This window comes from Macrobrachium nipponense, chromosome 9 (genome assembly GCF_015104395.2).
Source record: "Macrobrachium nipponense isolate FS-2020 chromosome 9, ASM1510439v2, whole genome shotgun sequence".
Taxonomy (NCBI): Eukaryota; Metazoa; Arthropoda; class Malacostraca; order Decapoda; family Palaemonidae; genus Macrobrachium; species Macrobrachium nipponense.
The window spans coordinates 83975478-83987977 of NC_061110.1; the positions used below are offsets into that span (position 1 = coordinate 83975478).

At 36.5% G+C, this 12500-nt stretch overlaps 3 protein-coding genes across 3 annotated transcripts in view; 1 reads left to right on the forward strand and 2 right to left on the reverse strand.

Annotated features, from left to right (window-relative positions):
* Positions 1-259, reverse strand: part of LOC135217857 (uncharacterized histidine-rich protein DDB_G0274557-like) — a 1694-nt gene extending 1435 nt beyond the window's left edge. The window contains exon 1 of the mRNA XM_064253872.1: positions 204-259. Within this exon, the coding sequence (XP_064109942.1) occupies positions 204-215 (12 nt within the window). The 5' untranslated portion in view covers positions 216-259. The remainder of the gene's footprint in view (positions 1-203) is intronic.
* A 4211-nt stretch (positions 260-4470) lies between these two features.
* The window catches only part of LOC135218114 (uncharacterized), a 38291-nt gene continuing 30261 nt past the window's right edge, over positions 4471-12500 (forward strand). Inside the window, exons 1-3 of the mRNA XM_064254260.1 lie at positions 4471-4536; positions 5828-6139; positions 7491-7679. Coding sequence (XP_064110330.1) covers positions 4525-4536; positions 5828-6139; positions 7491-7679 — 513 coding nt within the window. The 5' untranslated portion in view covers positions 4471-4524. The remainder of the gene's footprint in view (positions 4537-5827; positions 6140-7490; positions 7680-12500) is intronic.
* LOC135217856 (serine/arginine repetitive matrix protein 1-like) overlaps positions 11301-12500 on the reverse strand; it is a 1830-nt gene continuing 630 nt past the window's right edge. Inside the window, exon 2 of the mRNA XM_064253871.1 lies at positions 11301-12451. Within this exon, the coding sequence (XP_064109941.1) occupies positions 11408-12451 (1044 nt within the window). The 3' untranslated portion in view covers positions 11301-11407. The remainder of the gene's footprint in view (positions 12452-12500) is intronic.

Here is a 12500-nt window from a genome sequence, read left to right on the forward strand (position 1 = left end):
AAGATGCGCATTGACAGCAAGCAGAATATGGAAATGTTCTTATTCAATAAGCACTCCTCAAAGTTGTTGGTAACTAAGTTTTAGATAATGAATGAAACACGAATTATCGAACATGTCCTGAAAAAAAGAGTGAGTATGATGTATATTGCCTTCTTAAATTTACGATAATATCGTAGAAACGGGAAATATACTGATATACTGACCAGGAACTTCATTGTTGCTCGTGGGTGTTCACAGTGGCCACTTGTGAGTGAGTGTCTGCCGGTGGAAGTCGGCCTCCTGCTTTTATAGTCGCTTCTTTCCGGAGAAGACCTTCGTTAAGTCTTGTGACATTGCGAAAGGAAACCAGAGTTTGAGTTTTTAACCGAAAATTTATTCATTTATGTTATATCGTAATACTGTTACATTTCGAGACGAACTGAGCTATTTTAAATGAATATTAGTTACTGAAGTCCAATGGATAAAACAAAAATTTGAATTATAAAGTGTTGGGTTATAAGAAACGACTCTTTGGTTTGTAAGTGAGGCAGCAGTAAAATATATATGCATACATGAACACACGCACATATGCACGCACACACATACACATAAAATATATATACATATATGTATATATATATATATATATATATATATATATATATATATATATATATATATATATATACATTTTTTCATATAACACCCAGTTTAAAAACAAATTATGAATACATTCAGAAAAGCAAGAACCTAACAAATATAGGCCTTTGCTCATCATTTAAATGGCGCGACATTATGGCACAGCAGTGAAGCAGAGACGTGAAACTTCCGAAGCAGTTTTGTGGCTAAAAAAAAAAAAAAAAAAAAAAAAAAAACTCTCACCGTCAGTGGTTTTATTGTCGACAGACAAATTACATTAATAGATAAACAATTTTAGCAAAGTTAATGAGTGAGCCAGGTAGATCCAGTATTTTCCTGAATTGGGCTAGCTGTTTACTGACTGCTTCCAAGGAGAGTTTCTAAAATAAAAGGACTAATGTTAATTTCTAAATCCGTTAGTTCTATTCATATCGCTATAAATTATATATAAATGTATTGTGGTTTATCTTTACCTGTTTAACTTTGCTCTCTCTCTCTCTCTCTCTCTCTCTCTCTCTCTCTCTCTAGTTCCACGTTGGCCGAGCGCATTTCGCCCTCGGCTACCAATCTGGTGGTCCGAAGTTCGATTCTCGGCTCGGCCAACGCGTAATCATAGGAATTTATTTCTGGTGATAGAAATTCATTTCTCGATACAATGTGGTTCGGATCCCACAATAAGCTGTAGGTCCCGTTGCTAGGTAACCAATTGGTTCCTAGTCACGTAAAAATATCTAATCCTTCGGGCCAGCCCTAGGAGAGCTGTTAAACAGCTCACTGGTCTGGTAAAACTAGGATATACTTACCTTTCTCTCTCTCTCTCTCTCTCTCTATGAGTGCTTCCGTTTCGTTTTGTATTGTGTGAAATCAAGACACCTAACCAAAGAGGAATCGCCCAAAATGACCGTAGCTCGTTGATTATGACCTTAAGGAAAACTCTTCTATATATTTGTCAATAATAAATGAATTAGTGAGACAATAACCTTGAGAACGTGACGTTTCTGAAACCTAATACGTTCAATAAAGGTCTTTGGAAAACGTTTCCCTATGAGGAAACTACTAAGTCAAATTTGCTTGATTTATCAGGATTTTTTTTTTTTTTTTTTTTATAATAAGAGCTGGCACTATATTTTTTTTTAATCTGTGATGAAAAGACACCCAGAGAAATCACCCACAACTGAACTATCATAAGAGCAAAGGTTACTTGTTGTCCTTGAACTTTTAAGAAATTGAATAGATAGGCAGGTAGAAATATGGATATATAGATACATGTAAAACAGGTCATCTACTTTCTGTGTCTAAAAATGAAAACTATTTGTCGACAATAATCCAAACATTTTATACGTATACCTTTATAGGCGGGGAATATATGTTGTTATATACCTATACCTTTGTAGGCTGTGTGTATAGGTCTGTCTTTGGATACATATGCTATATATGTATATATATATATATATATATATATATATATATATATATATATATATCACACTTTATATACATACATACTCATATGTATGTATATATTAAATTTTTGGATTATTGTCGACAAATAGTTTTCATTTTTAGACACAGAAAGTAGGTGACCTGTTTTACATGTATCTATATATCCCTATTTCTACCTATCTATTCATTTTCTTAAAAGTTCAAGGATATCAAGTAACCTTTGTCTTAGGATAGTTCTGTTGTGGTGGATTTCTCTGGGTGTCTTTTCATCACTGATCAAAGAAAAAAAATATAGTGCCAGCTCTTATTAAAGAAAAAAAAAAGAGAATCGTGATAAATCAAGCAAATTTGACTTAGTTTCCTCATAGGGAAACGTTTTCCAAAGATCTTTATTGAACGTATTAGGTTTCAGAAACGTCACGTTCTCAAGGTTATTGCCTCACTAATTCATTTATTATTGACAAATATATTGAAGAGTTCTCCTTATGGTCATAATCAGCGAGCTACGGTCATTTTGGGCGATTCCTCTTCGGTTTGGTGTCTTGATTTCACACAATACATAAGGGAAACGGAAGCACTCATAGAGAGAGAGAGAGAGAGAGAGAGAGAGAGAGAGAGAGAGAGAGAGAGAGCAAAGTTAAACAGGTAAAGATAAACCACAATACATTTATATATAATTTATAGCGATATGAATTGAAATAATGGATTTAGAAATTAGCATTAGCCCTTTTATTTTAGAAGCTCTCCTTGGAAGCAGTCATTAAACAGCTGGCCTTATTCGGGAAAATACTGGATCTAACTGGCTTACTCATTAACTTTGCTAAAATTGTTTATCTATTAATGTCATTTGTATGTCGACAATAAAAACCACTGACGGTGAGTTTTTTTTTTTTTTTTTTTTTTTTTTTTTTTTTTTTTTTTTTTTTTTTTTTTTTTTTTTTTTAAGCCACAAAACTGTTTCAGAAGATTCACGTTTCTTCTTCACTGCTGTGTCATTATGTCCCGCCATGTAAAGGAAGAGCAAAGGCTTCATTTTTCAGACAGACGGTAAGTTATAAAATACGGGAAAATACATCCATTATTTCTTAGGTTCTTGCTCTTCTGAATGCATTCGTAATTTATGTTTTAAACTGGGTGTTAAATGAAAAAAATAGAGTATGTTCAGCTAAAAAACAAGCGGTATATTATCTGCAATTTTGAGGACTCGTCATTCAATCGTCACTATTGTGAAACTGTAACTTAGATACACACTTACAAATGTTTAATGTTATTTTCGAGAATTAAGGTCCCTACCCTCCTTTGTTGTATATAAGCAATGGCCGTAAAATGGTTTCCGAATTTTAGGATATTCGTTTGAAATAACTTATAGAGAAACTTGTAATGTTAAGAAATTCACAGTCTCGTGAAGTATAATCTGTTATAAAAAATCCATAATTATGTATTAAAGTGTATTACTAGGTAAAGAAACAAAGATTTTCTAACACCGTTCAGTGTCGATGAGGGGTGTACGAAAGTCTGTTTCTCTGCTTAGTAATATACTTTAATATATAATTGTGGATTTTTATAACAGAAACTTGTAGTGTTACACTATACACGATAGAAATGCATCTTTCCATGGTGTTGTATTTTATATAATATTATCTTCTTTATTACGCGAGAGGAACAGCTTTTTAGACAATGTTTTCACTGTTTTTATAATTTTTGAGGGTGATATACACTTATGTTTTGAGGTATATTTTATTAGTGATATGATATTTAATTAAAAATTTTTACTCTCATCCTATGCTTTCATATCCACCATGCTTTTAATTATTCCTATAATTATGAAATGACTGTTTTTTGACACAGCAGTATTCAGTACAATGATAACCCAGATAAAAAACCAATTACGATTATACTAAACAATTTCCACATCAGTTTTTTGAATTAGAATTTACATAAATCCTGTCGGACTAATACACACGCGCGCACACACACACACACACACACACACACACACACACACACACACACACACATATATATATATATATAATATATAATATATAATATATATAATATATATATATATATATATATATATAAGTGTGTTTGCTCATCCATATATAAAAACATGATTTCCTACATAATGCAGATCGTGTTAGCTCACTTACAGATCTTACGCTATTTTATTTCTTAATAAAAAAACTTCAACTAAATGAATTGATTCTACAGAAATTTCATCAGTATCGATAAAATACAGAATGAGCTAAGACTTCTGAGAGAATTAGCAAAAGTATCTTCTCGTCAAGCACTGATGCGATGCAAATTTCCGGCTCAAATTCCGGCGACTGTTCGTAATCAATGTCACATCATTATAATGGAAGGTCTTCTCCGGAAAGAAGCGACCATAAAAGCAAGAGGACGAATTACATCGGCAGACACTCACTCACAAGTGGTCACGTTGAACACACACGAGCAATAATGAAGTTCCTGGTCAGTATATCAGAAAGGGAATTGATTAATAGTTACTTGTTGCAAATATTTCAGTTTCTAAACGAATATAAAAAAAGTTGTGGGGGAAGGGATGGCGTTAGTTGTATAAATTGATGGATTCGTAATTGCAAAAGATGATAATACTCACTGTGAATAGGCTTTTTTTTTACCTGAATAGACATAATTCTTATTTTCATATGTTAAAAGGGTTGTGGGCAAGGGATAGGTACATATTAGGTACTGGTCTCTCTCTCTCTCTCTCTCTTTCTCTCTCTCTCTCTCTCTCTCTCTCTCTCTCTTCTCTTTAAAAAGGTTTTTAGGTAGTCAGTATCCATTGCATTCGAGGACAATCATTATTGAGCAAACTGCTCTCAAATATGAAGACCTATTTTTAAGAATAGTACTAATACATTATTTTAAAAATTTTAGTTGATGAATATCATTTAATACTTTTAAGTATGTCAGGTAGTTTTTATTCTTAATGCAAAAGAGACAAATTTCCTTTCTTACTTACACAACTTGGTGACAGTTAATGAATTTACGATTTATTTATTTTTTTTATGAAATATTTTGGTTAATATATCTCTGACATTTTTATTTTAATGGCTACAAAAGGAAAACGCAAAGTAGTACTCTTTATCTCTCAATTAAATAATAATAATAATAATAATGAAAATAATAATAATAAATCTTAATTCAGCTCAATCTAGATACATGAGATAACATAATAAAAATGATTAATTGGTAATATCTACACAGTTCCTGAAGCAGTATAAAAGATATTAATCACAAAAATAGCAATAACAGTAATGATATTGAGAATATTAAAAGAACATTAAGAATTATAACAATTAGTGAACAGAATATATATAATTAAATTTCAGCTAGGGGCCTTAGGTGGTTACAGTAGTCAGGATCAGAAGGCTGAATACGTAAATTGAATGTGGCAAAGCTCTGCACAGATAATACTCACCGTAATAGTGAAAAATGGAATATACCAGTAATAACAATAATCGTAGCTCAAATATGAATATTTATCCTGCAACTACAAACAGTTTTCTTTAGTAATGGAGTCAATAAGTACTTTCATTTTTCAGAGCGTGTCCATCCAGAATTCTATCATTTTATATCCAAGAAACGTAACATAATATTGAATTCTTTTGAAGTTTTCAATTTAACTGTAAAACGAATAGGAATTTCTGTTCTTGTAGCAGAGACTTCCTGACTGTTACAGAGCATTACACAGCAATTATTCAAACTTCTCTTGGTTCCTTATTAATGGATATTTCAGGCAATTTTCCTCCTGGTGGCTTCCGCTTGCGCTACTGAGATTGAAAAGCGAGAGGCGGGGCCGAGCTATGGCTATTATCATCCTTCCTATAGCTATGGTCATGGTTACCCTCACGTCTTAGTGGGTCAAGGTTATCCCTATGGTTATCGGAGGCTACCCATAGGCTACAGTTACAGGCACTACCATCACAAGAGGTCTGCAGCTCCAGAGCCAGAGGCTGAGTCTTCCTTCTACCATGGACACTACTCTGTCTACCGTCCTTATGGTCACCACTACGCAAAGAGGTCTGCCGACCCTCACCCTTATGCTGAGGCTTCCTAAGGCTACTATGGCTATCCTATTCCATTCTACCGCTACCCTTCATATTATTAGGTCATGGAGGAACTCTACCACTGTTTTCCACTGGAGCATTAATTTGGATTTTCTGTTGTTGCTAGTCAATAGTGATTAAGTATATAAAGATATGTACAACAAAATACACAGGCTTTTTTCTTTTCATTCCACCCATAACCTGAAGAAATGTGAACATATGAATCAGCAAAACTTAATAGTTTTGTTAAGCAAAACCAACTCCTGCAGTACTTTTAAATGCTCCTTGGAGAAAGATATAGTTTACTTATTATTCTTCTAATTTTACTTAGAGTAATTGTGCTGCACTGTATCCATTTTCGCTAAGTAATATTAAAAAATCAGCATTGGTATTTGCAATTGCTCCTCAGGGAAGTGCAAGGTTTATAAAGATTTAGATTCTGGTGTTACTTGCCCAAAAATCCTCGCCATCACTTCACTAATAACATTATTTTTTGCTAAAGTAAATGTCTATCTCAAACTATCCTTAATTATTAACATTCATGGTGGTAATGAGGTTGCTATGGAAGAAATACATTCCAGAGAACAAGAAGTAGAAAATAATTTTTTTTGTGGTGGGGGAGGGGGTAGGGAGTAGGGAGGATTATGCTGGGGTCACACATCCACGTATCATGACGGCGTATACCCACGTATGTGGACCGTGGGCATCATCGCGGTGAAATGACCTTGAACAGCTGGTGAACAGGACACGGGCTGACGGACGTACATCCAGCACCGTAAATTGCGCGCAAATATAACGTCCTATGTACGTCAACTTCACGTCGGTATCACGCCCACCGTTGTGGGGCCGTAGGGTACAAAAGGGCCGGCCTGTAAACAGAGCAGACTGTAAAGTGATGGAACATGTATAAGGGAATGTAAAAACATTGCACTTCTGAAAATCAAGGTTATAAATTCACTTTGACAGAATTCTGCATGCACTGTAAACTATTGTATATTTTCAACACAAAAAAAATTAAGTCAGACATTATAATATACATACCATTGGTAGTCCCAACATCTTGGGCTTTTTCTGACGGACGATGTGGGGCTTGAGGAAGTAGAATATGTTCAATATCCACTTCTCCCGGTCCGTCAGTCGTCTGCTCGCCCCTTGGCCACTCTTCTCGGCGGTGAGGTGTCCGAAGCGGCTCCTGAGGGACGTGAACCATGCCCGGAGCTCGTTGCCAGTCATTGGTGGCCTAAGTGACTTGCCCTTGTCATCAAAGGCCTTCCACACCTTGGCTTTGTCCTTGTAGGCAGCCATCCCCTTGTATATGAATTGGGCCTCGTGCTCGAGTCCCTCACCCACCAGCCTCTCATTTTCGTCCGACAGGATGACACAGAGGTTCTTCTTACGCCCTGGTGGCACATCGTCCTCGACGTCTTGGCTGTCCTCCGTCTCGATCAAGGGAACGTTCTGTCTGACGTCAATGGGGGTAGCTTCATGGAGAGTTTTCGCGTCGCTGCTCATCACTCTGTATCTCATCCAACTCCAACTCCTGTAGGTGGAAGATGACATTTCCCTCGTCCTGAGTGTCTGCAGGAGTGGCTGTAGGAGTCTTCTCCGGGCAGAAAGAAGGTCCTGCAAGAAAATGTAACGTTGATGGTCTCTTCCTTGGTCGTTTTGTGAGATTCGGCATCTTGAAGGGCGTTGTGGAAAGTTGGAGGAGACTGCTGGTCTCGGAGACGGAAACAACAGCTGACCCCAGGGAGCCGACCTGACCTTTTATACCACGCAACAGCGTTGCCACGTCGTACAGGGCTGTAAATGTGCGAATCTGCTTCCCCGTAGGCTACAGCGCAATTAGGAAGCCCACGTGCTTTGCGGCAGGAAGAAAACAGCGGCGGCGAACAATGCTGGTGACACCAGCGCCTACCCCGATGTAGTCACCGTGGGTCCCACGTGTAATGCCTGGAGTTACGTCAGGTGACATTTGGCGTGACCACCCACGACTTATTTTGAACATTTCAAAACTGGAGTGGGCTACGGCGCTCTAGTGGCGCGGAGCTTAGCGCCCGGACGACCCGTCACCGTACGTCCACGATTTTAGGCTTGAATTGGCCTAAATAATTTTCGATTTCAGAAAGAGACTCTCTCTCTCTCTCTCTCTCTCTCTCTCTCTCTCTCTCTCTATTAATATATATATATTATATATATATATATATATAGTATATATAATAATATATATATATATATATATAATATATATTTCTTTAATGAATCACGAAAATATGGAACGTGATGAATATATACTTAAAGACAAATTCCACGAAGGGACTAGAAACAATGGAGTGCTGCAAGGCCCTTCGACTCCTTGTCCTTTGGTAAACTAAGTAAAGGACAGGAAGTCGAAAGGCCTTGATGAACCTAGTAGTTTCTCTTTCCTTCGAGGAAATTGTTTTTATACTTATATATATATATATATATATATATATATATATATATATATATCATATATAAGTATATAAACAATTTCCTCGAAGGAAAGAGAAACTACTAGGTTCGTCAAGGCCTTTCGACTTCCTGTCCTTTACTTTGTATACCAAAGGACAAGGAGTCGAAGGGCCTTGCAGCAGTCCATTTTTCTCGTCCCTTCGTGGAATTTGTTTAACGTGATTCAGTTAAACATATATATATATATATATATATATATATATATATATATATATATATATATATATATATATATATATATATATATATAAAGAGAGAGAGGGAGAGAGAGAAGAGGAGAGAGGAGAGACGAGAGAGAGAGGAGAGAGAGGAGACTGCAAACACAGTCTCTTTCAGAAATCGAAAATTATTTAGGCCAATTCAAGCCAGTGATGAAAATGTCTTTTCTGTCTTAAATATTATGTACTCTGCGTAAGCAAAGGTAGCCAATATTGACCCCTAATGTTTTTTCTGTTACAAAGGCTTATTTTTTCTAGTGCAGCTAAGGAATGCACTTAATATAATCATTTTACGTAATATTTTTCTTATTTTTAATATTTTGTCCCATTATTAGAATTCCGTAGATATATAAATATACATACACACACATAGTATATATATATATATATATATAGATATATATATATATATATCTATGATATATATATATATATATATATATATATGTATATATATTTATATATATATATATATATATATTATATATATATATATATATATATATATATATACATATATATATTAGAAATAAGAAAAATATTATGTAAAATGATTATATTAAGTACATTACTTAGCTGCACTAGAAAAAATAAGCCTTTGTGACAGAAAATACACTGCAAGATATAGAAAGAGGTAGTCTATGTGAAAGCACCTTCATTAATTTATAAATGTTGTGGCTAATGAAAATCTACGGCAGAATACGGTACCTTCTAGTGATATTCTCAAGATCATTTGCTTATTTAGTAAAATAATAGTAATAAAAAAGAGATCGGTCTAGAAAATGTTTCTTCATCAATTCATCTGAATGTTTTATACACAAACAATCCTCACACCTTATTTAGACCATAAAAAGGCCGATTTATGTGGATGATATAACAATACAACGTACCAATGACGAGCTTGTAACAGTCCACTCAGGTCCAACGGAAACGAACGATGGATTGTAAACAATCAATTTTTCTCATCTTAGGTACATAACACATCAGGCGATGCGAGTGCGAATGAGAGGTATTTGAATACTTTCTTGCATGCAAATTACATGAATAGGTTAATATTCGAAATAAGCAAGAAATATATTTATCTAAGACGCTTTCTAAGGCCTTGGGGAGGTGAATGAACAACCACTGTTGTATTGGCTGGAAGGAGGGAAATTTCAATTATAACATGGCATGATAGCAATGCTATCGTGGTTTTCTTTCCCGAAAACTTCATATGTATATAATTTTTCCTTTAGTATATACAAATGGTTATAATAGCTCAGTGCTTGAGAACTTTCGGCCCTATTCAACTTAATAACTTATCCAGCCAAAGTTTAAAATCCCATTCAGTTCCCGTCATCCCTAGCGTTGATGACATACATACGGCATAAAACGCGGGCCTGGGCATACAATTTTTCTTTAATTAAATAGAATTAATAAAGGTTACGATAAAGAAGTAATTTTAGCTGAAATGGAATGAATGTGTGTTTAAAAGAAGGCAAGAAAAACAAACCACCTAGCGAATATGAAGCATAGGTCCATGCTTCATGTTTTAGCGGTAAACAATAGTAAAGGTTATTTTTCAGCTTACGGACGTAGATGCTATTTTGGCGTCATAAACTTTTTTTTTTTTTATATAAATGCAAAGAAACTGTGCCTAGCAGAAAGTTTGATTGATAAGAAAATATTGTGTGATTTGAACAGTTTTTGAGCATAGGTCTATGTGTGGTTTGGTATACACTAATGAGATGAATCATAATTACTAAAACCTCATTCATCTGCGTTTGATCTGAATAGTTTATCTCATACAATCTTGTCTTTCGTGTGCTTGTGTTGGTATACTATGAATACAAATCGACGAGTTTATTTTTTGTATCTGAAGGGGCGAAGTTTATTTGTCTACATAAACGTTCAAATATGTTATTGGAGAAATAATTTGAAATTTATCACGATAAGCCAACTATACGGGAGACGTTGATTGTCAGCTAGTCACGTGCTACCCTTGCGCATGTTCCACATCTTCACCCGTGAATGGATAAATGTAATGAAACTGGCTATAATGACATCAACAGTATGATAATATACGCGGTTACAATTTTCTAACAGTAAGGATACAGACTGAAGCAATAGTAATAGTGCTGTAGTTGTGTTTGCGATTTAAGAGGTAATGAATTGTGAATTCCTAAGAGAAACTCTCCAATATGTTATTCCTTTTGTTTTATAATGACTAATATCACCATTCATCGTTTTGAAGGAGAGAATAGATCCTTTTTATTATTTTATTTATTATTCAAAGCACGATATTCTCAGGTCTGAAATTAAGGCAAGCTAATAGTGGTATGATAGTTTGGCATCAAGATGCCCTTGAATGTATTACACAAATGTTTGTTTCATTTCACAGAAGGGCTTTGCTTTGATAATTTAAAAACGTTTCCTTAGATTACAAGAGGACGAGAATGAAAACCAAATGTATATTTTGTATCGTTAATTCAGATCGTTTGACAGTAAATAAAAAACTCCTGAATCAGAGAGAAAATCCACATTTTTGATCCAGGGAAATCGGTGGAAAAGTTCCCCTTAACCAGAGTAATAGGTAGGGTAGTGGTAGACAGGATAAGGATAGCCATAGGAAGGTTCTGGATCAGCAGACCTCTTTCCGTACTGGTGGCCATGGGAATAACTGACAGGGTAGCGTCGTCCAGAGGAGTAGGAAGCCTCAGGCTCTGGTTCTGGATCAGCAGACCTCTTTCCATACTGGTGGCCATGGGAATGGCTGACAGGGTAGCGTCTTCCAGAGGAGTATGAAGCCTCAGGCTCTGGCTCTGGATCAGCGGACCTCTTTCCGTACTGGTGACCATGGGAATGGCTGACAGGGTAGCGTCGACCAGAAGAGTATGAAGCCTCAGGCTCTGGTTCTGGATCAGCAGACCTCTTTCCATACTGGTGACCATGGGAATGGCTGACAGGGTAGCGTCGACCAGAGGAGTATGAAGCCTCAGGCTCTGGTTCTGGATCAGCAGACCTCTTTCCGTACTGGTGACCATGGGAATGGCTGACAGGGTAGCGTCGACCAGAGGAGTATGAAGCCTCAGGCTCTGGTTCTGGATCAGCGGACCTTTTCCCGTACTGGTGGCCATGGGAATGGCTGACAGGGTAGCGTCGACCAGAAGAGTATGAAGCCTCAGGCTCTGGTTCTGGATCAGCAGACCTCTTTCCATACTGGTGGCCATGAGAATGACTGACAGGGTAGCGTCGTCCAGAGGAGTATGAAGCCTCAGGCTCTGGTTCTGGATCAGCTGACCTCTTTCCGTACTGGTGGCCATGGGAATGGCTGACAGGGTAGGGTCGTCCAGAGGAGTAGGAAGCCTCAGGCTCTGGTTCTGGATCAGCAGACCTCTTTCCGTACTGGTGGCCATGGGAATGGCTGACAGGGTAGGGTCGTCCAGAGGAGTAGGAAGCCTCAGGCTCTGGTTCTGGATCAGCAGACCTCTTTCCGTACTGGTGGCCATGGGGATAACCATAACCATTTCCATAGGTAGGATGATAAGACCCATAGCTTGGCTCCGCATCTCGCTTCTCAATTTCAGTAGCGCAAGCGGAAGCCGCCAAGAGCACAATTGCCTGAAATTAAAAAAGAAGAAAAAATTGCTATACAGTGAAATGATAGGTG